This window comes from Furipterus horrens, unplaced genomic scaffold (assembly GCF_987537825.1).
Source record: "Furipterus horrens unplaced genomic scaffold, mFurHor1.1.pri manual_scaffold_3, whole genome shotgun sequence".
NCBI classification, from domain to species: domain Eukaryota; kingdom Metazoa; phylum Chordata; class Mammalia; order Chiroptera; family Furipteridae; genus Furipterus; species Furipterus horrens.
Window position 1 is genome coordinate 136,462,486 of NW_028327173.1, and position 24,174 is coordinate 136,486,659.

The window sequence follows — 24,174 nt, forward strand, 5'->3', positions numbered from 1 at the left end:
CCTTCCTCCCTGTCCGCCAGTATCTGCCTCCTCAGCTCTCACCCCTGCACCTCTTTCTTTCTATTCCTCTCGCCATCTCCCGGCCTCACCAGCATCTTTCCTCCTCCGCCTGGCTTTGGCCACCCCCAGCCTCCCCATCTTCAGCTCAGTCTCCTCCCCCTTACTCTTCTCCCCTCCTCTCGGCCTCACCCCACTCCCTGCCAAAATCCCAGGTTTTGTTTTTTTTTCCCCCACCGAGGGGGTGCCTCTCATTCTCCCATCTACCTGCCTCCTCCCTCACGGCAGGTTTATCAGGCGTCCATCCTTTTCTGCCTGGACAATCCCCCCACCACCGCTATCAACGCCACTGTCTCGTCTTCTGTCTCTTCTCCCCACCCTCTCCTCTCCTCTCTTCTCTCTGCCCCTTTAAATCTGCCTGGCCCAGCCTCCCCTGTGATGCTGGGATGGAGCAAACATTGATTTGTGCTGGGATGGAATCGGAATTTTGATATTTTTTTCTCTTCCAACCATAAGAAAAAATATAATAAAAACACCTCCTCTTGGTAGTCCCTTCTCCCTTCCCACCCAGCTCCCCACTCCTCTTCCCTATTTCTATCCAAGGCAGAATTTTTTCCCTACACTTTTCTCATCTTCCTCCACCCCTGCCACTACCTCGCCCCCCCCCACACACACACCACCTGGTCCTCCAGCTGGGGAGAGGGGGGACTCTCTCCTGCGGCTCCCCCATCTTCGCTCTCTGGGTTGGAGCAGTCTCTCCGGAAGGGGAGGGGGCTTGGCTTGTCGGGGCGAGGTGGGAGTGGAGGTATCCTGCCATGGACGCCGTGCCTGGGAGGCAGCCTGAGCCCCAGCCCACATGGTGAGTAACCTACCCACTCCCTCCTGCCAATCTGCCCATCCCTACCCTCGCGTTTGCCCGGCAGAGCCCCCCCCCCCATCCCCATCCTTCTCCCCACCAAACCCTCTGCCCACCTTGCTTAGATCTCCCCGCTACATTTTCAACCCCGCCTCCCTCCCTTTGCCTGGGAAGCCAAAAAAATCGGGACAGAAGGGTCCTGACAGTAGCCAAGCAAGCCGAAATGGCCTAAGCCTCTGCCCAGCCCCCTCTCAGGGCTCTGCTCCCCAAAACTGCCATCGACACTCGACACTTTGGGGTTCTAGATCGGAGAAGTGGGATTCCCGCTTGGGGTTGGGAACCTCAAGTCATGGGAGGGGCTCTCAACAAGAATGGAGGCGTGAAGGAGCCCCCGTGCCTCCAAAGCTTAGGAGCTGCTGCTGTAAGATGCTGCCGGAGGTGGGGGGTTGGGGGCGGTGCTGATGCCCCGGAGCCACCGGGCCAAGGAGCCGCGGGCCAAGAGGAGGGGCCTCGCTCACCACTTCCCCCCTCTTTCTCCGCAGCCACTCAGGATGAGGGTCCGGCCCTGCCAGCCCGCGCTGGGGCCCCCCCGCCCGGCCCCGGTCTAACTGCCCCCGCCCCCAGGCCTCGCCCGGCTCCCAGGCCCCCAGCCGGCTCTCCAGCCCCAGGATGCGCTGAGCCGCCGGGGGGCTGAGGCCGCGCCAACTACATGCATGTCCCCCGGGGGCAAGTTCGACTTTGACGACGGGGGCTGCTACGTGGGGGGCTGGGAGGCGGGGCGGGCACATGGCTACGGCGTGTGCACGGGGCCCGGCGCCCAGGGCGAGTACAGCGGCTGCTGGGCACACGGCTTCGAGTCACTGGGCGTCTTCACGGGGCCCGGCGGACACAGCTACCAGGGCCACTGGCAGCAGGGCAAGCGTGAAGGGCTGGGCGTGGAGCGCAAGAGCCGCTGGACGTACCGCGGCGAGTGGCTGGGCGGGCTGAAGGGGCGCAGCGGCGTGTGGGAGAGCGTGTCCGGCCTGCGCTACGCCGGGCTCTGGAAGGACGGCTTCCAGGACGGCTACGGCACCGAGACCTACTCCGACGGAGGTGCGGGGCCCGGCCCACTACTGTCTGTCTGCCCGTCCGCGTACGCCTCCCAGTCGGTCTGGCCCGCGTCTGCCTCTCCCCGCCATAGCTCTCCCTCACCCCAATGCCGCGCTCTCTTCCCTTACGCCATCCCCATTGACATGCACCCCTGCGCCCGCCTTTCTGCCCTCTCCTCCCACCATCGCATACTCCTCACTCATTTGTCTGCCCCCTGCCTGTTTTTCCCTCTCCCCAATCTACCTGTCCCTCACCGCCGCACCCCCCCCCAGTCTACCCGAGCCTCACATCCCTCTTCTCTGCCGTCCCACATACCTGCCCCACCCGTCCCTCACACCTCTGCTCTGCCTGTCCCCTCACACTTCCTCAGTCGGCTTGCCCCGTCCTAGCCCTGCTTGTTTGTCACATGGCTCTCTTATACACCCCGTCAGCCTGTCCCACACCTTCTGGACTGTCTGTCCTCCACACACCGTCTGTCCCAGCCTGCCTGCCCCTCCCCTTTCTCTTGTCTACCCGCACTGCCAGAATCCGCAGATCTCCGACTTGTCTTTTTGTTCACTCCGCTTTTCCACACCTTCCGACCCATCCTGGCCTGTCCCCAGCCCTAGTGCCCTTCCCCGACCTCCACGCTAAGGTTTCCAGGGGTGCTTGGAGCCTGGGGTGCAAGGAGCAGCAGGTCCTGACACTTTCTCCCTCTCCTACCCCGCCCGCAGGCACCTACCAGGGCCAGTGGCAGGCCGGGAAGCGCCACGGCTACGGGGTGCGCCAGAGCGTACCCTACCATCAGGCGGCGCTGCTCAGATCGCCCCGCCGCACCTCTCTGGACTCCGGCCACAGCGACCCCCCAACGCCGCCCCCGCCCCTGCCCCTGCCAGGCGACGAGGGGGGCAGCCCGGCCTCTGGCTCCCGGGGCGGCTTCGTGCTGGCCGGGCCTGGAGACGCTGACCGCGCGTCCTCCCGCAAGCGCACCCCCGCGGCCGGCGGCTTCTTCCGCCGCTCGCTGCTGCTTAGCGGGCTCCGCGCGGGCGGGCGCCGCAGCTCCTTGGGCAGCAAGCGGGGCTCCCTGCGTAGTGAGGTGAGCAGCGAGGTGGGCAGTACAGGACCCCCGGGCTCCGAGGCCAGTGGGCCCCCGCTTCCAGCGCCGCCAGCCCTCATCGAGGGCTCAGCCACTGAGGTGTATGCGGGCGAATGGCGCGCCGACCGGCGCAGCGGCTACGGCGTGAGCCAGCGCTCCAACGGGCTTCGCTACGAGGGCGAGTGGCTGGGCAACCGGCGGCACGGCTACGGGCGCACCACCCGCCCCGACGGCTCCCGTGAAGAGGGCAAGTACAAGCGCAACAGGCTGGTGCACGGGGGACGTGTGCGCAGCCTCCTGCCGCTGGCCCTTCGGCGGGGCAAAGTGAAGGAGAAGGTCGACAGGGCTGTCGAGGGTGCCCGTCGAGCAGTGAGCGCTGCGCGCCAGCGCCAGGAGATCGCCGCTGCCAGGTGGGCGTCAGGTGCAGAAGCCAAAGTCGGGCTAAGGGGAGAAAGTACCCTGGGGACAGGGAAGGAGGTTGGTGCCAAAAAGAGGACCAGGACACATGGCCTAAGGCCTAGTGGGGAAGAGCAGGCCTAAGGCCAGGTGGTTGTGGCCCTGAGTGTTTGGAGTGTTTATATATCTGAGGCTACAGGTGGATGTAGGTGTAACTGTGGGTGGCTGGATATTTGAGGGAGGACATGTTAGATTTTAAGTGTGTCTCAGTGTCTTTTATGGGGACGTGTGTCGTTGTATGTGGAATTAGCAATGAGCACTGCCTTTTGCAGGCCCAGAAACCTCTTAGAACTCAGACATGTCCCTAGTCTGACTCTTTTTGCAGCTGATCCAGCCTTCAGGCCTCAGGCAGAGAGCAGCAGCCCTGGGCAGGGATACGGAGACTGTATTCCTAACCGCAGCCCAGCCTGCCCACAGTCAGATGTCAGTCAGTAAAGCCTGGGATATTGGCTAGGTCTAGTTTGTACAGCTGACCTATCCACCTAAAAAGAGAGTCCCCTCTTAGCTTTGCCTCCTCTGCCTCCCGTTCTTTACCCAATGATAAAGATTTGAGGGGAGGAGGCTTGACAGTAAAGGGAAAAAAATTTTTTTTCCTATAAGTCACATTACATTTCCATGCATCAGAAACCTTGTTATTTAAAGCAGTGCTGTCCAGTAGGACAATAATGTAATCTAAGTACATAATTTTAAATCTTCTAGTAACCATAAGAAAAGATAAAAAGGAATAGATGAAATGAATTTAAATAATATATTTTTATTTAGACCAATATATCCAAAATATTACCATTTCAATCTATAATCAATATAAAATTATAAATGAGATGTTTTATATCCCCTCCCCTCTTTTTTTACTGCCTTTGAAATCTAGTATGTACTTTATACTTACAGTATATCATTTCAGTTCAGGCTAGCCACGTTTTAAGTGCTTAATAGCTACAGATGGCTTGTGACTACTGGCGTAGATAGCTCAGCTCTAAAGAAAGCCAAAAATCCATTTGCAATGGATTCACAGGTCCCCGATTTGTGCAATTCACACGTATGAAATTTTATGTATTAGATTTTATTTAAAGGGGAGGGCACAGTTCAAAGATTTTAATTTTCAGACTGTTTCAAAGGATAAGGTTCAAGATATGTCTAAATATGCTTCAGTAGGTTTATATAATGGGTGACAAGATGTATGTGTGTGTGTACATGTCACATCCAGAGTAGATGCCTGAGCCAGAGAATGTCTGTCTGTACTCATACCTGTGTCTGGACAGTTAGAGTCCGAGGCCTTAACCCAGGGAAGGGGGAAGGCAGAGCACCAGGGAGCACTTTAGGCTAGATGGAAAATGGGCATGTGCAGGAAAAACTGATTTCAGTAGCTAGAGGATCAGGCAGTAGGAGGAGTCTGTTTGGTCTCCCCAGCAACAGGCCTGGCAAACCTGATTGGCTGTGAGCTGCCATGGAAACAGCAGAGCCTCAGCAGCAGGTGCTTCTGCCAGGTAGCCTGAGCTTGGCCTAATGCCTAAGTGCAGACTGGATCTACTGCCTAGGACTAGATCATCCATACCCTCCCAACTCAAAAACACAGGCCCTTGTCAGTGCTGCAGTTTTTTTTACCGCCAACAGAACTCAATGTAATATGAGACTGTGATCTTCATCCCCTGCCCTAAATCCTGAGACCAGCTCCGTTTCAGGACAGGGGTAGTCATATTCATATAGTCTGAAAGCCCTAAGATGGGAGAATAGCATTATCTGAGGGTTCCTCCAAGTAAGCTCTAGAGGTCCTTGACCCACCAGGTTTGATGGGAGCAGGCTGACCATATCTTCCGAGGTACATACAGAGCAGGTGGACCTAAGTCTGTAGTGGACACCACCACCCACTTCCATACCCCCATACCTAGACTGCCTCCCTAAACCGGATTAAACAGGCCTGGGGCCAGAGGAAGTCATGGATCTTGATCCATTCAATCCCATGGCAAGTATATCAATCAGGATTACAGAACTAATTTAATGATTACAAGGCAGCTACCATTAACAGCAGAAGGTGAAAGAGAAAGGAAAATTGAGAAAGTGTCTGACATCAGAGGGAGAACTTGGAAACAACAGTAAGGAAAAGATTGATAATGCTTCAAGGTAACCTGTACCCAAGGAGCAGGGTAGGGTAGGATGGGGGCTGTAGAAGGGAGACTAGGAGCTTACCCAGACCGTACCACAGTGGTGAGAAAGCATGCATGTTGGCAGGGAGAGGAAATAGATAATAGCAGAAAGGGGGGACCCACCCTTACTCCAGTTCCACTGAGGAAGTGGGTAGAATGGTGTGATAACAGAAGAGGCTGAGGAAAAGCAACATGTGAGATTCTCATGTCAGGAAATCTGCAAGGAGAGACAGGATTCAATAAGGGGTAACAGTGATGAGGGAAAGGGAGGCAAAGGCCGCTAACGTGGGGAGAGAGTGGCTCAGAGCAAGGGCAGGAGATGAAACTGTTTCAAGGGCAAGACTGAGGTACAGGAAAACACCCAGGACCCCACAGAGAGCTGTGCGGCCCCAGGGAGTATGAGAGGAGTTGTTAACAACAGGAGGTACCGACAGCAAAGGGAGCGGGCAGGCATATCTTATAAGCACCAAGCAGGTGTGTCTGCAGAGGGATGTGCTAAGATAGTGAGGGCTCAAATGTCGGGAAAGGAATGGAATAACAGAGTTGAGGGCTGTTGGGGAGGGTCTGGACCTGTAGCTTAACGAAGGGAGGTGTTACTGCAGGGTGTAATGGTAGGAGGGTGTGAGAGGACCAGGAGCGTGTGATGACAGCAGGCACAGGTCGAGGAGGGGAAACCAGAGGCCAGCTGCCCTGCTGGGCTGGGAATGCGCTGTGGTGGGGACATGGGCCAGGGGGCTGGAGCATCTGCGCAGGTCTGCTAAGTCCCTGTCCCTGGAACCTGACAGGGCAGCAGACGCCCTTCTAAAGGCAGTAGCAGCCAGCAGCGTTGCTGAGAAGGCTGTGGAGGCTGCTCGAATGGCCAAACTGATAGCCCAGGACCTGCAACCCATGTTAGAGGCCCCAGGTGAGGCATGGGCAGCCTGGGTGCGGGGTGGGCCCCCTGGGGAGGTGGAGGGGAAAGGGGAAGGGAATCTCCACAGGAGGCTGGGGATGGGAAAGCCAAGGTATGAGGGTCTGAGGGGCCAGAGGGTGGCAGGGAGTAGAACCGGAAATTGATAATAGGGTAACAAGGACAAGGCGTTGGGGTCTTGCACTCAGAGGCTGTAAGCCTGGGAATACCCAAGTCCTGGGAGGTGTCCAGTCAGGGGGATAAAGCTGGAGCTTTTGCAGTCCAAAGCCAGTTAGACCCCTCTGATTCTCAGCTATCCCTGCCCCAGGCCGCAGACCCAGGCAGGACTCAGAAGGTTCCGACACAGAGCCCTTGGATGAAGACAGCCCTGGGGTGTATGAGAATGGACTTACCCCCTCAGAGGGCTCTCCTGAACTGCCCAGAAGTTCTGTCTCCTCCCGCCAACCCTGGCAACACCCTGCCTGCCGGAACCCACTGCCTCCCGGAGGGGACCGAGGTCCCTTCTCCAGCCCCAAAGCTTGGCCTGAGGAGTGGGGGTGCCCAGGTGAGCAGGCAGAGGAACTAGCTGGCTATGAGGCCGGGGATGAGGCTGGGATCCAAGGCCCAGGACCCAGAGATGGTTCCCCACTCCTTGGAGGCTGCAGCGATAGTTCCGGAAGTCTTCGAGAGGAGGAAGGGGAAGATGAAGAGCCCTTGCCCCCCATGAGGACCCCAGGGGCTTTGGCACCTGAGCCCATGGCCACACCAGTCCTGAGGGGACCGTCCTCAAAGGGTTCTGAAGCTGGGTGCCTGAGGGAAGAGCTTGAGGAGCCAGCTGCAACCGAGAGGCCCGCCCAGCCGGTGAGACAGACACCTTCCATCCTGGTTTGTGCCCTCTGAGTCTCAGCTCCTTTGTGGCCCCTCTTCTCCTCAAAGGCTTGCCTCTCATCCTTTCCAGACCTCTCTCTGATCCCCTGAGGGACTTTGATTTGGACTCAGCTTTCTCTCTGACTGCCCAGTCTTAAACCATATCCTACCTCAAAATATTTTTTAAATTTGAGAGCTGGAAAAAACCTTAAAGATCTTCATGTCCAACTCCCTCTTTTGAAAGAAAGAGAAACTGAGGCCCAGAGCACTTAAAGTAACTTGCCCAAGGTTACAGACTAATAATGAACAACAGAGCCAGAACATGCTTTCCCTGTTCTCCTTCCATATCATTTCTAGCTCCCAGTTTCCTACTCCACCCCCACCCCCACCTCCACAGTTTCTCTCTTTGGTGCCCAGAAATAAAAAAGGAAAAGCTTGTTCCCTCCCTACTCTGACTCTCCCTCCCTCTCCTGGGAAGAAGAGAAATAGGGAAAAAAAAGTCAGAAAACCAGGAGGGGTGGAGTTTCCCCAGAACCCTCTACTCTGATTGGACTCCAGGCCTCTGTTCCCTAGCAACCACATCCTCATCCCTTCATCCCTTTCTGCTTTGCTGCAGTACTGGCTGCTGCTGCCAATCAATGTATGCTACTAAGGCCAGGCACCTTCTGCCTGGGCCACGTGATATGCTGGTGGGAGTGGAGCGGAGTGGAGGGAGGAAGGACTGTTTCTGACTTGAGGGAGCCAGAGGGAATGTGAGGCTCTGGCTGGGAGAAGAGGGGTGTTTTGCAATCAGAAAAAAAGGTTGGTGATCCCCCTGCTCTGGCCTCTGAGGAGAGGTGCCTGGGACCCTCCAGCTTTGCCACTTTGGCCAGGGCAGGGAGGTGGGACCTGTCACTGGACTGGTGCTCAGGGACTGAGACTGTATTTTTCCTGTCTCTCTAGGGAGCTGCCAACCCCTTGGTGGTGGGAGCCGTGGCCCTCCTGGACCTCAGTCTGGCGTTCCTGTTCTCCCAGCTCCTCACCTAAGGCTCCTGCCTGGCCTAATTCTGGCTTCAGTTGCTTCCTCTTCACTCCTTTGACCTGCCTTTTTTCTCTTTTCCTCCTTCTGCTTGTTTCTTCTCTCTTTCTCTTCTCCCTTTCCTTTCTCCCTTTGTTTTTGTCTCTTGCTTTTTCTTTCCTGCCCTCTTTTCAGATTCTCTCATTTATTCTGGATCTGTCTCTGTCTTCCTCACTCCATTCCCCATCCCCATCCTTCCTTTCTCTAGATTGTTTACATATGAAGGGCTTTTCTTGCTCAGAGTTGCTCTCTTCTCTGAGACATACAAATCTAAGTCAGACCATTGCCCCACACCCTCCCCACCTTTTCTTTAGACCTGAACTTGGATAAGGGTGGGGGTTTGGTACCCTGAGGAGTCTTCTGGAAGCTGCATGGAAAGGAGGAAGAAAAGGGAGGAGTGGCCATACTAGGCAAGGCACTGGTCGAGCTGCTCTGGCTCCCTAACCCAGGGTCCTGGTGTCCCTCTGAGGCCTAGTAAAAAAGCTGGCGGAGGTACAGCCACCAACCATCTCAGACTTTAGAGCAGCGGTTCTCAACCTGTGGGTCGCGACCCCTTTGGGGGTCAAACGACCCTTTCACAGGGGTTGCCTAAGACCATTGGAAAACACATATATAATTACATATTGTTTTTGTGATTAATCACTATGCTTTAATTATGTTCAATTTGTAACAATGAAAATACATCCTGCATATCAGATATTTACATTACAATTCATAACAGTAGCAAAATTACAGTTATGAAGTAGCAGCAAAAATAATTTTATGGTTGGGGGTCACCACAACATGAGGAACTGTATTAAAGGGTCGCAGCATTAGGAAGGTTGCGAACCACTGCTTTAGAGGATCTTATCTGCCCTCCAAGCACTGAGATAGGTTCTTGCCTAATTCCATCCTTCCCTGAAAGAGATATGAAGGGAAATGAAAAACAGGATGACTCCCTAAGCACCTCCCACTTTTTTCCCTCTCATCCAACCTCTGAGGGTGGCCTGCCATGTCAAGAGCGAAGTGTAAAGGAGAAAGAGAGCCCAGTGAGCCAAGTCCACCCACTGACTTCTGCCACCCTTCTCTCTCCCCTAAAAGTTTATTTGGTTGGTCTCGACTCACTTGTGGCCTTTGATTAAATTCTAAGGGGCCTGAAGAAGACATTACTACTGCATAGGGTTAGAGGCACTTGAGCAAGGACCCCACTCCCCAACGCTGGCAGTTGTGTAGGGGGAGGCAGTTTTGGGGAATGGAACCAGACCAGTTAACAGGAGCTCACAGGGCAGCAAAAGTTGTGACGAGCTTAAACTCTAATAAGAGGGTTATATCTCTTCCCACATCATATAAGAATATTGTGAAATGGGTAAACAGAAGGAGGGGATCACAGGAAGCCGATCTATCATACACTTTCCAGGCAGGGCAGGCGTGGAAGTCAAACTGGGATGTGAGGTGGGTGGAGAGAAGAGCCCTGTTTGAGGCTGTGGCTGATCCCTGGTACTAAGTTTTCCCCTGGGGGGCAGGAAGCCCTAGGAAGAGGGGACTGTTAAGGTCCCCAGGGGATCTTCCCTCCCTCCCCCTGCATGAGGCAGAGGCAAGCTGCCTGCCAAACCCCTCCCTCAAGGAATGGCCTGGGAATGCCCACCACACACACCCTCTTCTTTTTTCTAGTCAAAGTCTGTTTAATCCTTGGACTGCCTCCCTCCTTCCTCCCCTCTCAACCTTTACTTCTGATTTCTATTTCATGGAATTTGGGATTGAAGTTAAACTACAACAGTGCCGCCAACATCAAGTCTTGCAGGAAAAAAATACAAAGAAATTTAACAAAAAAAATATATTAATAAAAAAGTTATAAAAAGGGGGGGATTGTCATCTCCTGTGGGGTGCGATGGCTTCGAACCCAAGCTCTGTGAGGATGCTAGGGTAGTGAGAATGTACGAGAAGCCCTCTTGGGGAACCGCCGGGCCTGTTACGCAGTCTCAAGGTCCCTGTGTAGTTAAGAGTCCTCCTGAAGTCCAAAGCCCGAGGCCTGAGCTCAGACTTAAGACGGCTCAGCAGGGCGGCCCAAGAGGGGCGGGGCCCCGCGGTGGGGGCGGGGAGAGGGACGGACCAGACCAACACCAACCCCTGCCCGGCCCTGTACCAGGAAACGTCGGGGGGAGAGGAAGGGAGTTGAGCCAGAAGCCAGGTGAGGCTTGCGTCTTGTGGGGAAGCTGGGGTTGCCTAAAATGGGAACCTGGGGAGGAATCCCGCGGAAGAAATAGCGCAGGGCCCCGGAAGGAAAGGAATGACTGAGCTAGAGATGGGGAACCAGGTGGGGCGGAGGGGGCAAATAGGCGGGGTCCTGGCGCAGGCTCAGTAGGAAAGGGTGAAGGGTTGGGCGGAGACGCATGCGTAGTGGGGTTCTCCGGCGGGGAGGAGGGGGCGGAGTTTAGAGACACGTGAGGAAAGGTGCAAGTGGGCTCAGTTTTAGGGGAGCGGTGAGACCCTAGCTTTCAGGATCTTGGTACAGGGCAAGCCTGTGCAGAAAGGCCAGACACTCCTGGCCAGAGAGGGTTAAAGCCCTCTCCTTTCCTGGGCTCTGTCTACCTCCCCAACCCCTGCTCCACCCTGCCCAGGATGGTGATGCCTTCGCTGAAGCTTCAAGATCTGATTGAGGAGATTCGTGGGGCCAAGACCCAGGCCCAGGAGCGGGAAGTGATCCAGAGGGAGTGTGCCCACATCCGGGCCTCCTTCCGCGACGGCGAACCTCTGCAGAGGCACCGCCAGCTGGCCAAACTGCTCTATGTCCACATGTTGGGCTATCCTGCCCACTTTGGACAGGTACTGGTCAGGGATGCCTCTCTTCTGAGTTATGAGGGAAGCTAGTGGGGCAGAATCTTGGACTTGCGCAACTATTTGTGCTCCTGTTTTTCAATACTGCAATGTTCTGAGCCCTCATGGCATGCACTGCAGACCTCCTTCCCCATTACAGCCTCCATTGGTCGTCAGCTGTACTGAACGTTTCATTCTCTGGCCAGCCCCATGCGAGGCAACTCCTTCTCTTCCATTCTCAACTCCTATTTCCTTGAAACTACCCACTAACTCTGAATCTCCTAAGCCTCTCCTGTTGTTGTAGGGAGGGTGATGGGATATGGTGCCCCCACAAGTTAACCTGGTGCGAAGGAGGAAGATAGAAGAAAAGCGATGTTAGTATCTGGTTTCACGCTCTCCCGTCCTGGTCTGCCCCTTCCCCTATAGATGGAGTGCCTGAAACTGATTGCCTCCCCCAGGTTCATAGACAAAAGGGTGGGCTACCTAGGTGCCATGCTTCTACTGGATGAGAGACAGGATGCCCACCTGCTCATTACCAACAGCATCAAGAAGTAAGAGGGTTCTGGGAAGCACTTGGAATTGGGGAGATGGGAGAGTGGGGGAACTGGGAAATCTCGGGGCTGCCTGCTGTAGGTACTGAAAGGATCAAATTTCTCAGAGGCTTGACAGACTGTCCTCCCAAAATTCTGCAGTGACCTGAGCCAGGGTATTCAGGCAATACAAGGCCTGGCCCTGTGTACTCTGAGCACCATGGGCTCTGCTGAGATGTGCCGGGACCTCGCCACCGAGGTGGAGAAACTGTTACTAGAGCCCAGCCCTTACGTGCGCAAGAAGGTGAGATGGTGGGTCTCTAGGCACTTGCCCCTCCAGAAACTGTCCCTTTTGCCATGTGGCAGAGGGTTGGGAGGGGGGGAATCCATCCTGAGCCCCCTGATCTCTACAGGCTGTTCTGACTGCAGTGCACATGATCCGAAAGGTCCCTGAGCTCTCTGACATCTTCCTCCCAGTTTGTGCGAAACTGCTTCATGAACGCCACCATGGTAAGGCCACAGGGCTCCCCATTCCCTGCCTCACCTCTGGCTATAGCCAAAGATGGAAAATGCGACTGGAACCTTAGCTCACTGGAGAAGGGTAGTATGTGCACACACACAGTAGACTCTCCTGTGCCCCTGGCCCACCATTCACTTCCCCTGCCCTGACACCAGGCGTCCTGCTGGGCACCATCACGCTGATCACAGAGCTCTGCGAACGAAGCCCTGCAGCCCTCAAGCACTTTCGAAAGGTGGGCTGGTGAAGGGACAGACCCTGGGCCAGGAAAAGAGGGGCAGTGGGGTTGGAATGGGGCTGAAGGTTGAGAAGATTAGGAAGAATGCCCCAATAAGGTTGTGGCCTCCCTCCAGGTGGTGCCCCAGCTTGTACAGATCTTCCGGACCCTGGTGACAACAGGACACACCACAGAACACAGCGTATGTGGAGTCAGTGACCCCTTCCTACAGGTAGGTTGGTCCTCTGCTGTATGCCTGGAACAAAGAGCTTGGCTGTAAGCCCATGGACAGTGGCCACCTCCCAGAGAAGGCTTTGACTCAGTTAGTGTCTTGGGCAAGGTGGCAGACACAGGACTGCCCAGATCATCCCAGGATCAGTGCAGGAAAGGTATGCCTGAAGGTCAGAAAAATCCAGTGGAGTAACAATAAAAAACAGTCTGACCCCAAGTCCCCTAATCTCAAATACCTCTGATCCCCTTCCAGGGCCCAAGGGACCTGCTGAGGGGAGGCAGAAGGGCAGCCAGACCCTTCCTGGTGTTCTCCTCAATGTCAGATTTTTCTCTTCATCCACATGACTCCTTACCCTAAGAACACCTCCCCCCTCAACGTTTACCCCAACCTCAGGTCCAGATACTTCGTCTGCTTCGGATTCTGGGCCGGAACCACGAGGAGAGCAGTGAGAGCATGAATGACTTGCTGGCCCAGGTGGGGGACTGAGGAGGGGCGCTGGTTAAGTGTGCTGCTCTGTGATCCCACCAGCCCTGGGCACCCCTAACATGACAACTCATCATGAGGTGGCCATATAATCACGTTTCCCTCCAGAGCCCCTCTTACATGCATCCTCTCTCTCTTCTATTCAGGTGGCCACTAACACAGATACTAGCCGAAATGCGGGCAGTGCGGTCCTATTTGAGACCGTGCTCACCATCATGGACATCCGCTGTGCAGCTGGCCTGCGGGTATCATTTCATATGTCTCTCCCACTGTGGCCCCACCTACCCACCCCAGTCAGGGAGACAGGTCTGTGCCTGGCTGTCCCCACTCCTAATGAGCAGATTGCTCCTGCCCTAACTGTCCCCGACCTCTGCCTCCCATAGGTCCTAGCTGTCAACATTCTTGGCCGCTTCCTGCTCAACAGTGACAAGAATATTAGGTATTATATTCCAGGTGTCTGTCTGGGCTGTGCCACTGAGTCCCTGGCCCTCTGCCCTCCTTCCAGGGTCTCCCAATTCATTCCTGTCCCTGTACCCAGGGCAGAATGGTGCGGGGAGGGGTTTTGCTGGCCATGGCATGATAGGGCCTCTCCCATTCTATCCAGGTATGTAGCCCTGACGTCATTGCTACGACTGGTGCAGTCTGATCACAGTGCTGTCCAGCGACATCGGCCCACTGTGGTGGAATGTCTTCGGGAAACTGACGCCACCCTCAGCCGGTGAGCAGGACAGAGGGCCCTGCACCTGGTGGCCAGAGCAGATGGAGTTAGGGGACTAGGAGACAGGTGTCTGGAGAAGGGGAGGGCCTAGGCTGCCTCATAGAGACATACACATCTTTCTTCTACCAGGCGGGCCCTGGAACTGAGCCTGGCTCTGGTGAACAGCTCCAACGTGCGAGGCATGATACAAGAGCTTCAAGGCTTTCTGGAGTCCTGCTCCTTTGATCTACGGGCAGACTGTGCATCAGGCATCCTGCTGGCAGCAGAGAGGTGAGGTGACAGGTGCCCCAGAGGCAGAGAAGGTGGAATCTGGTGAGGGTCAGTGCTGGGGCTGAAATGCCATATGTCCCCTAGGTTTGCCCCAACCAAGCGATGGCATATAGACACCATCCTGCGAGTGCTGACAACGGTGAGGCGGGGGCTGGTCTGAGAGAGTTCAGTGGGAGTGGGCTGGGCTCACCACACTGACTTGGGCATGTTCACTGCTCCAGGCAGGTGCCCATGTTCGAGATGATGCAGTGGCCAACCTGACCCAGCTGATTGGTGGGGCCCAGGAGCTACATGCCTACTCTGTGCACCGCCTCTACAGTGCCCTGGCACAGGACATCTCCCAGGTAATGTTCCCACCACCCAGGCTCAGAGTTGTGGACCTCCCAGCCCTTCTTGGGCCAGCTACTCCTTACATCTGGTTCTCAATGGTTTTTCCCTCAAAGTCACAACTATTTACTTAGTGGAGGAGACACTCAAGGACAGAGCCCTGTTTTTAGTGAGAACTCAGACTTCTGTCCTGATTTTGGTACCTACTGGCTGTGTAACCAGATGACTAATTTAACTATTTTTAAAATTATATTTTATTGCTTATGCTGTTACAGTTGTCCCAGTTTTTCCCCTCCACCCAGTACCTCACTTCCCTCCAGCAATCCCACCCCCCTTAGTTCATGTCTATGGGTCCTGCCTATATGTTCTTTGGCTTCTCCCTTTCCTATATTATTCTTAACTTCCCCCTGACTATTTTGTACCTACCAATTATGCATCTTAATCCCTGCACCATTTACCCCTTTCTCCCCCTCCCCCCTCCCAGCTGATAACCCTCCAAATGATCCCCATACCTATGATTCTCTTCCTATTCTGGTTGTTTGCTTAGTTTGTTTTTGTTTTTATTTTTAGATTCTGTTGTTGATAGTTATGTGTTTCTTGACATTTTAATGTTCATAGTTTTGATCTTCTTTTTCTTAAATAAGTCCCTTTAACATTTCATATAACAATGGCTTAGTGGTGATGAACTCCTTTAGCTTTACCTTGCCTGGGAAGCACTTTATCTGGCCTTCCATTCTAAGTGATAGCTTTGCTGGATAGAGTAATCTTGGTTGTAGGTCCTTGCTTTTCATCACTTTGAATACTTCTTGCTAGTCCCTTCTTGCCTGCAAAGTTTCTTTTGAGTAATCAGCTTATAGTCTTATAGGAACCCCTTTGTAGGTAACTCTCTGCTTTTCTCTTACTGCTTTTAAGATTCTCTCTTTATCTTGAACCTTTGGCATTTTAATTATGATGGATCTTGGTATGGTCCTCTTTGGGTCTAGCTTGCTTGGGACCCTCTGTGCTTCCTGGACTTGAACATCTGTCTCTTTCCTTTGCCAAATTAGGAAAGTTTTCCTTCATTATTTTTTCACATAACTTTTCAATTTCTTGCTCTTCCTCTTCTCCTTCTGGCACCCCTATGATTTGGATGTTGGCACTTTAAAAGTTATCTCAGAGGTTCCTAAGCCTCTCCTCATCTTTTTTTTTCAATTCTTGTTTCTTCATTCTGTACTGGTTCACTGTTTGTTTCTTCCTTATGTTCCAGATCGTTGAGTTGAACTCTGGTTTCCTTCCCTTTACCAGTGGTTTTGTGTGGATTTTCTTTTGTTTCACTTAGCTTAGCCTTCATTTCTTCCCTTATGCATTTGCTATACTCAAGCATGTCTGTCAAGTCTGTGAGCATCTTTCTTATCAGTGTTTTGAACTCTGTGTCTGCTAGGTTGGCTTTCTCCTCGTTTCTTACTTCTCCCACTGGAACCTTGATCTGCTCCCTCTTTTGGGCCGTACTTCTCTGTCTCCTCAACTTGACAGGCTCCTGTGTTTGCCTCTGTGTCTTAGGCAGAATTGTCACACATGTTATATTGTAAGGGGTGGAGACATAGGTATTCATTAGTACAGGGTGACCCGTTTCACCACATTGTGGTGCTGTATGTGGAGGAGGGGTCTGAGAGGTAACATTACCACTTTCTTGGCACTCGCCCCTTTTCTAGGCACTTCTCCCACTTCCCTTATGGGACTGGTGCCCCTCTAGCTGTTGTCCTGGCCATGGGTCCCAGAGTGGTTCGGTCTGTGGACATTCTAGGACCATGGGGGCCCTGTAAACAAATGGACCCTGCTGAGAAACTAGCAATTTCTTCCTCCGCCCCAGCCCCACTGGTTTTCACAGTCAGAAGCAATGAGGCTTTATTGTCCCCAGCGCTGGAGCCGTGAGCTGTACAGTCTGGTCTGGTGCTGGGATTGCTCCCCAGGTGTCCCTCCCAATTTTTATAGTGTGTGACTGTGCCTTCTGCTGGCTGGCCACAGCCACTGCCTTGCTGCTGCGGCTGCCACCGCCGCCATACTGCATCCTTTCCACCCCTTCTCTGCCCCTCCCACCTGTCTGGATGAGTATTGCTTCTTTATAACTTCGTTGGACTTCCATGCAGTTCAATTTTCTGGTAGTTCTGGTTGTTTTTAGTTTTGAGGTAGTTGTATTTCTTCTTATTGTTGTGGAGGGTGGTAAAGTATGTCTTTCTATGCCTCCATCTTGGCTGGAAGTCAGTAATTTAACTTCATGCTCAGCACACTTAGCTTTGTATCCTGCCCACTCTCCGGAGCTGTTTTGCAGATCAAATGAGATCAATAAAAGCTATTTCTGCATGTGTTAGGTTTTAGTATTCCCTAAATGTGGAGTGAATTAACACATGCCAGCCAGTATCTATAGCCCTCTTTCCATATTACTTAAGTAGGATGGGCAGAAATCATCCACCCCTTCTCAAAGAAAGGGACCCTCATTTCATCCTCCCTGCACCCATTGTGGTTAGGCCATGTAGTTCTAATGCTTGACCACCAGAGGGCAGAGGAAGCCCAGGAGCCAGGACAGTGGGGGAACAAATTATAACTGCTCCTTGTGCCAAGGCCAGTTCCTTTCCCCACCTCTGCACTGCCTAAAGGGATGTCACAGAGTCTGGAAGTGAGGAGGGGACTGAGACACTGGCCCAGCATGTTTCCTATCCCACACAGCAACCACTGGTGCAAGTGGCAGCCTGGTGCATTGGGGAATACGGAGACCTTCTGCTGGAGGGGAGCTGTGAGGAAACTGAGCCACTTCAGGTGAGGCCTGAATTGAGGGTAAACTGAGGAGGGGCTTGTCAGGGGAGGCAGAGCTGGCCCTAGGGTCACTGCCCGTGCCCCCCCACCCCCCCGCAAGGTGGAGGAAGAAGAGGTATTGGCACTACTGGAAAAGGTGCTGCAGTCCCATATGTCCCTGCCAGCCACCCGAGGATACGCCCTCACAGCTCTCATGAAGCTTAGCACCCGGCTTCGTGGGGACAACAAGTAAGAAGGGGTCCAAGCCCCTCCCAGAGACCCTCTTCTTGGTGCCTTAAGTGAGAGATATCCCTTCACTGTGCCCTCCAGTTTCTGAGTTTCTCTCCAAGCACACACTCCCAGTCCTTAGGTTCTTCCTTTTGAACCAAGTATCATGGGTATCTCTCTGCTCTGGGGGGCCTCTCCCTTCTCTGCCACATAATGGAGTTGAAGGGCAAGGCCAACAGCCATTTCTACTCACACGCTATCCTGTGGCCCAGCCGCATCCGCCAGGTGGTGTCCATCTACGGAAGCTGCCTCGATGTGGAGCTGCAGCAGCGGGCTGTGGAGTACAACACACTCTTCCAGAAGTACGACCACATGAGGTGCGACTGGCACTCTGCCACAGCGCAGGACCCAAACTCCTGCCCTCTCTCCAAATGTCCTCTTTCCAAAGTCCCTTTCTGGGTCCAAGGGCCTCAGCCTCACTTATGCCCTCCTTATCCACAGTCAGAGCCTGTCACCCGCAATTCATTGAAACTAAGCTGGTTTCCAGACCTTGCTCATCTGAAAACCATCAAGTGTGCCATCTTAGCAATCGGAGGGGCACTTCCAACCCACCTTGTGCCCAGGGATCCCCGTGCTCCTACCCCGCCTCCCACATGCCTCTTGTAACACACATACATTTCACCCTCTCAGGGCTGCCATCCTTGAGAAGATGCCTCTTGTGGAACGAGGCGGCCTTCAGGTTGATGAGGAAGCAAAGGAAAGCAAAGAAGTGGCTCCTGTCCCCACAGATCCCCGTGTAAGACCAGAAGCCCCTGGGGGAAGAGGACTTGGTTGGGCTTCTGTACCTAGCACGGGTTCTTCTGCCCTTCCCCCCAGGCCTCAAAGCTCTTGGATCTGTTAGATCTCCTGGATGGCACTTCTGAGAATGCCCAGCAGCCTCCCCCTCTGGATCCCTCCCCACAAGGCACTTTAATACACCTGCTGGACCTTCCTTGTGCTCCCACTGCCCCAGGTAAGCCTCAGTAAAACAGAGATGCCTTGTGGGGGAGGCAGCTTAGAAATGTGTTCCTCCTTAGCCAAGGACTGAGGTTCAGGTACCCTCTTCTCTGCTGTGTGCCCCCCATCACATCCCCATCTTAGTAGGTGAAAGGGTTCATAAGATCATGTTGTCCCTTCCTGGACACCCTCCACTGTCTTCACTTTGTTCCAGATGTTTTACCCTGGCCTGTGGGCCCTGCTTCCTCCCCAGCCCATTTCACATTCTTTCCTACTACTCACTCCACTGGCACCACCCCTAGTTCCTCAGACCCTCTCACCTCAAGCCCTTGGCAATTCGTGTTCTTTTTACATGGAACATTCTTCCCCCAGCACATCAAATGACTGGCTTATTCTTGCTCTTCAAGCCTCAGCTAAAATGTCAGATGCTTCCCCTACCACTCCTATTTTAGTTAGTTCCTCCCAGTTATTCTGGCCTAGTTTATTTCCTTCTAGCACCAGTTACAATTTGTGATTATCTTGCTTTCTTGCTTATTCTCTCCCCCAATTAGACTGTCAGCTCTAACTTGTCTGCTTTATCACTAACATGTCAAGTAGTGCCCTGAACTCAATGGGTGCTCACTTAATTTTTGTTGAATAAATGAATGAACTCATCTTTGGCCCATACAGTGAGCTGCTTCTTTCTCCTTACTCTAGTGCCCATCCCAAATCTCAGAGTGTTCGAGCGTGAAGGACTACAGCTGAATCTGTCTTTTATTAGAGCCCCTGAGACCCCTGCTTTGCTCTTAATCACTGTGACCGCTACCAACGCCTCAGAGGGTGATGTCACCCACTTCGTTTGCCAGGCTGCTGTGCCCAAGGTTTGTAGAAGACCAGGATTCAGAGCTGGCCTAGGCACTCCAGGAGAAAAAGCCACTAAGTAGAGGATGTGGGTGGGAGAGAATGAGAAGAGAAGGGAGTGACATGCAGAGACAAACACTAGGGGAGTTATGGGAAGAGGGTTTGAAAATCTTGGGTGTGCAGGCTTGCTTGAGCCCAGCTAGCTCTGCCCAACCTCCTATGTTCAGAGTTTCCAGCTGCAGCTACAGGCCCCCAGTGGGGACACTGTTCCAGCTCAGGGCGGCCTTCCAGTGACCCAGCTCCTGCGAATCCTCAATCCTAATAAGGTGAGCTCCAGGAGCCCCCTGGGGACAAGACTCAGGGAAGGGGGAAGTCGTTGGTGCTGACCCTGGTCCCCACCCTCCTATTCCTAGGTGCCCCTGCGGTTAAAGCTGCGCCTCACCTACAACCACTTTGGCCAGTCAGTGCAGGAGATTTTTGCGGTGAACAACTTGCCTGTGGAGACATGGCAGTAACTCAGCCTCCACTCAGCTTGAAATTCTCATGTCCCAAACCCCTCGGTTCCCAGCTACTTGGACCCTACGTCTAAGAACTACCAGCAGATGGCACTCTGGTCCTGTGCTTGCCACTGTGAAAACTAGGGGGTGGGAGGGCTGCCCCCTTCTCCCACAAATAATGAAAGCCCAATAAAACCTAAGGGGGGAAAGTCATATTTGTGTATATATATTTTTATGTGATTTTTTATGTACAGCCATTTACTTAAAAAGAAGAGAGAGATTTTATTTATTTCCAGAGAGGGGTAAGGGAGGGAGAAAGAGAGGGAGAGAAACATCAATGTGTGATTGCCTCTCACATGCCCGTAACTGGGGACCTGGCCCACAACCCAGGCATGTGCCCTGACTGGGAATCGAACCAGCAACCCTTTGGTTCACAGGCCAGCACTCAGTCCACTGAGCTACACCAGCCAGGGCATATTTGTGTATATTTGAGGTAGAAAACATACATGAATAACATCAAGGGAAAAGTCAACATGAAGTATGTATCTTCCCTTGGCCTTAGGAACCTGTTTCAACAAAGGAGAGTTTTCTTTCTACCCCTCTCCACCCTGTGGAACAAATTTGACCCCACAAGAGGCACTCTACCATTGGGGCCGGGGCCAGAGCAGGGCACAGTGGCAGATTAAACCGGATTTTCTAGGTTTCCAGCAGGGAATCCCATCCATTTCTCAACCTGCGGCTATTCCCCACACCCCAAGGCAGGAAATCCCTGCTGCCTCCCCTTGTCTCTAACTCAGCTGTAAGGTGGTTTAGGAGCCACTGGCAGAATCAATGGCATCGACCAAGGGAGGGGGATGGCAAGGGATTTTCCTGTGCTTAACTACTGATCACAGCTAAGTGGAAATCCTATAAACACGAGCGGAAATCAATGGAGGCTGCTTAGCGGCCAGGGGAGAGGGGCGGCCCACAGATTGCATCTGACGGATGAAGGAGAGGATGCAGCCTGGGAGGGCTCCACGAGGGATAGCTGAGGGTAGGGTGAAGGAACACAGACCTGGTGAGAGGAGTCACTATAGAAAGGGAAGCAGGGAACAGGCACAGTGAGCAAAGGGCTGAGTTCTCTTCCCTGTTGAAGAAGTGACACCCTAGCCCAGGCTACTGTCAGCATCTTTAGTCCCCTGTGGCTTCTCTGGAGCTGTGTACTTCTAGCAGGCGCTGATAGTCCTGAGGCCGGAAGCGCTGTAGGTACATGATCAGCTTGGCAGGCACCCTCTCCTGTGCCAGCACACCTATAGGAGAATAAGGAGAGAACCAGACAGCTGCAAATGCTTTCAGTCTACTCCCTACCCACGCAGCCAGACCCCAAAGTTGTTTCCAAGGCAACACTGGGATACTGAATGCCATCCAACCAGCTTGTGTAATCCACCACTTCAGGCAGGAATGGGGCTGGGAAGCCTAGCATGAGAACTCCTCCTCCAGCAAGAAAAAGTGTGAAGAGGCCATGAAGACAGGGTGCCTGAATATCAACTCATTTCTTTTTTTTAACTTAAAATTTTTTTTATTGATTGATTTGAGAAAGAGAAGCCTTGATTTTAGTTGTTCCACTTATTTATGTATTCATTTTGTGTTTCCTGACTGGGGATTGAGCCCACAACTTCGGCATATCAGAACAATGCTCTAATCAACTGAGCTACCCGGCCAGGGCTCATCTCATTTCAGTTATTGCTCCTGTCCCCCAATGAAGATTAAAGTCCACCTAGGTGGGCCAAAGCTCATTAGCATGTTAATGAAGCGCATGCAGAGATGCTCACAGAGAAACCTAGGGGTGCAGAAAGAAAAGAGAAACTGGGGGATGCAGGAATAAAAGGAGAGAAGCAGCTATAGCCATGGTGTGGGATTCACAGAGCATTCTAATCTCTCTGTGTTGAAGCAATGATAAGCCAGTGTCTTATTGGGAGTACCTGACAGCATGCTGGGCACATAACAGGGAACTCGGTGTGTTTGCTGAGGCGGTGAAAACAGCTGTAAGGCCCCATGGAATGCACAACCCTGTACTTGTGTGGATGAACCATCTACAAGGGCACTAAGCTTGGGAAAAGGAAAAAAAAATTGCCAATGCTTGCCCCAGTGTCCCACAAATACAACATTACTGCCTTTTACTCAACCCTGGTAGGACAAATTAAATGAAGATCTAGGTAGTTGTAAACATGGAGGGATAGGAGTTGGGGGAAAGAAGGATGGACTGAAGGACTGAAACAGAGAACTGACAAATGGAACTGAAGGACACCTGGAATGGCTAGAGGTAGGAGAACTACGAGATAAAATGACTAGGATAGATTAGACTGTTGGAAAAATTAGATCCAAATTACACTGCTACTGCAAAAGAGGAAACAGGATTTGATAGAGCCCTAAGCAAACTGGGTCTTTTGAGAAATTGCTATAATTCCCATTAGAGAAACAACCCCAAGACCCTTCCCACCAACTGGCCTGGTGGGTACATCCAGAAGAGGACCAGGGAAAGCACAGAAGGGCCTGTCTCCCTCACCAAGCATGCTGCTGAGCTTGTTGATCTTCTCTAGGGCAGCTGGGACTTCAGCCTTCTCATGTACCAGAGCCTCTATTTCACCCACAGCGTAGCCGAAGTCAGCTGTATCCAGGTCCACCCTGAGCGGAGGCTCTTCTTTATCTGCACTGGATAGCACCAGTTTCCAGGCACTACGATTAGTCACAAAACTAGCTACTTCCTGCAGCCTCAGTGGGCCCAGCACAGCAGCCACACCCTCAGCTCCCAGGACCTCAACCCCCAGCAACTCATAGAGCTGCGCCACGATTGCAGGCTCAGCTGTCAGTTCCCTGTATTCAGTGTGGGGTCCTGAGACACCTGCTGTTCCAGGACATTTGAGCTCCCATCCACTATTTTCTCGCTGTCGCAGCCAGTGGTCGGCCCGCATGAGGCTCAGCTCAGGGGTGTCATAGTAGCTGTCTCGGAAGGTGACCCGGTGCTCCAGGGTGCCCCCCAACTCCTGCAGCCGCTTTTCTGTTTCTGGCCAAGGAACAAACTTTCGCTCCACCTCAATCAAGCCCTGGGCCATACTGCCTGCAATCAATCAACAAACATTTGCTGAGCTCCCAAGGGTGCTCAGCCTTGCAGGGTGACAACTCAGCAAAGAACCCCCCACCCTGACCCTTAGAAAAACCTGAGGCACACACACTGTCACACAGCTCTATGTTGGTGCTGCAGACTTTTCTTTCTCTCTGCCTCTGTGATGGAAGGCCCCCGGCTGATGTTTTAAGACTGCAGCAGAGACAGGTCTCCAGTAAGATCCCTTGCACCACTGATGAAAGCAGGCCGCGTGGCTGGTGTCCTTTCCACACTCCTCTCTACACCTTGTTACTCTGGGAGGCTGGCTGGTGGCTCACTGCCGGGGATGACCCTGCTCAACCCAGCCCTTCCCAGCTACAGGGTTGTCCAGCGGAGCCTCGGGTCTCACCTCAAAGCCCGAGAGTCTCCCTCTCGCGGGACCTGGAGATTGGGGACGAGAGTCTACGACACTCCCGCGAGGAATGCCGGGAAGAGTCCCTGGTCCGGAACCTTGGCCCGGCTCTGCGCACCCGACCAGTCCCAGCGCGAGCGGCCATGTTAGGCCCAATGTAATGGTGCCACGGGCAGGCCGTCCCCAGAGTCCTGCTAGGTTTTAAGAGGCCAGGACCTCTGTGTTGGGATTGGAGCAAGGCCGTCCCTCTGAGCTCTCCTCCTCAATCACGACCTATCTCGGCTCCTGTGGGTCGGCCCTGGTCTCGGGCTCCAGGCTGAACCTGACACCCTGGGGCCTGGGCGCATGATGGGAGATGTAGTTCCAAAAGGAGGCCTTGCCCCCCTCCCCTACCGCGTGCCCTGCCGTCGCTATGGTGACAGGAAAGCTGCGATTAGTGCCAAGGAGACTTACCTGAAGTTGAACTGGGGCTGTGAGGAGAGTAGGGTGGGAGGAGCTGAAGCCCCATTAGCAAATGGACCCCAGAATACAAACCACTCATTTAGACACTGTCCAGCATATATTTTATTGACTATTAGGGCGACCCACTAAATCAGGCCACTGGCAATGGGCTGGGGAAAAAGAAAAACCAAAAATGTAACTAAGATCAATTTAGTTATTCTGGAGTTTTAGAGGGGGTTTAATACATCCTAGCATGAATGTTGAGGGTAAGGGTGGATGGGAAACTCCGCGGAAGAAGTGATATTTTTGGATAAGAAGTAAAGACATGATGGAATTTCAACAACTGGAGACTCCAATGGAGACAGGAACAGCCTGAGCAAAGACCCAAAAGATGG

General features: G+C 53.3%; 3 protein-coding genes across 4 annotated transcripts; 2 read left to right on the top strand and 1 right to left on the bottom strand.

The window, feature by feature from the left end:
- The first annotated feature begins 251 nt into the window (after positions 1 to 251).
- On the top strand, positions 252 to 9,080 carry JPH4 (junctophilin 4). Of its 2 annotated transcripts, none has more exons than XM_090270246.1 (6): positions 252 to 856; positions 1,396 to 1,945; positions 2,656 to 3,427; positions 6,400 to 6,518; positions 6,817 to 7,364; positions 8,313 to 9,080. In XM_090270246.1, exons 2-6 carry the CDS (start codon positions 1,567 to 1,569, stop codon positions 8,394 to 8,396), a joined length of 1,902 nt encoding a protein of 633 aa, XP_090126372.1. In that variant the 5' UTR covers positions 252 to 856; positions 1,396 to 1,566; the 3' UTR covers positions 8,397 to 9,080. The 2 variants fall into 2 exon arrangements, with proteins under 2 accessions (XP_090126372.1, XP_090126373.1); XM_090270247.1 differs by having other exon boundaries at positions 6,832 to 7,364.
- A 1,424-nt stretch (positions 9,081 to 10,504) lies between these two features.
- AP1G2 (adaptor related protein complex 1 subunit gamma 2) lies at positions 10,505 to 20,057 on the top strand. Its single transcript, XM_090270245.1, has 22 exons — positions 10,505 to 10,594; positions 11,025 to 11,229; positions 11,647 to 11,771; positions 11,913 to 12,054; positions 12,164 to 12,260; positions 12,426 to 12,502; positions 12,621 to 12,716; positions 13,110 to 13,190; positions 13,346 to 13,444; positions 13,583 to 13,638; positions 13,804 to 13,917; positions 14,047 to 14,187; positions 14,272 to 14,326; positions 14,409 to 14,531; positions 17,218 to 17,307; positions 17,405 to 17,532; positions 17,784 to 17,888; positions 18,202 to 18,307; positions 18,388 to 18,523; positions 19,204 to 19,367; positions 19,575 to 19,673; positions 19,761 to 20,057. The coding sequence occupies exons 2-22, from the start codon at positions 11,026 to 11,028 to the stop codon at positions 19,860 to 19,862; spliced, it is 2,340 nt and encodes a 779-aa protein (XP_090126371.1). The 5' UTR covers positions 10,505 to 10,594; position 11,025; the 3' UTR covers positions 19,863 to 20,057.
- Positions 20,058 to 20,101: 44 nt separating this feature from the next.
- THTPA (thiamine triphosphatase) lies at positions 20,102 to 23,670 on the bottom strand. Its single transcript, XM_090270248.1, is given in 4 exon segments — positions 20,102 to 21,035; positions 21,037 to 21,133; positions 22,390 to 22,941; positions 23,055 to 23,670. Coding segments are annotated over 3 exon segments (690 nt in total). The 5' UTR covers positions 22,937 to 22,941; positions 23,055 to 23,670; the 3' UTR covers positions 20,102 to 20,989.
- Positions 23,671 to 24,174: the final 504 nt, after the last annotated feature.

Coding starts and splice junctions, on each gene's coding strand:
- JPH4 (XM_090270246.1), top strand. CDS start 1,567: ATGTCCCCCGGGGGCAAGTTCGACTTTGACGACGGGGGCTGCTACGTG. Junction 1,946..2,655: donor CGAGACCTACTCCGACGGAG/GTGCGGGGCCCG, acceptor CCCCGCCCGCAG/GCACCTACCAGGGCCAGTGG. Junction 6,519..6,816: donor ACCCATGTTAGAGGCCCCAG/GTGAGGCATGGG, acceptor TCTGATTCTCAG/CTATCCCTGCCCCAGGCCGC.
- AP1G2 (XM_090270245.1), top strand. CDS start 11,026: ATGGTGATGCCTTCGCTGAAGCTTCAAGATCTGATTGAGGAGATTCGT. Junction 12,055..12,163: donor GCCCTTACGTGCGCAAGAAG/GTGAGATGGTGG, acceptor TGATCTCTACAG/GCTGTTCTGACTGCAGTGCA. Junction 13,918..14,046: donor ACTGACGCCACCCTCAGCCG/GTGAGCAGGACA, acceptor TTCTTCTACCAG/GCGGGCCCTGGAACTGAGCC.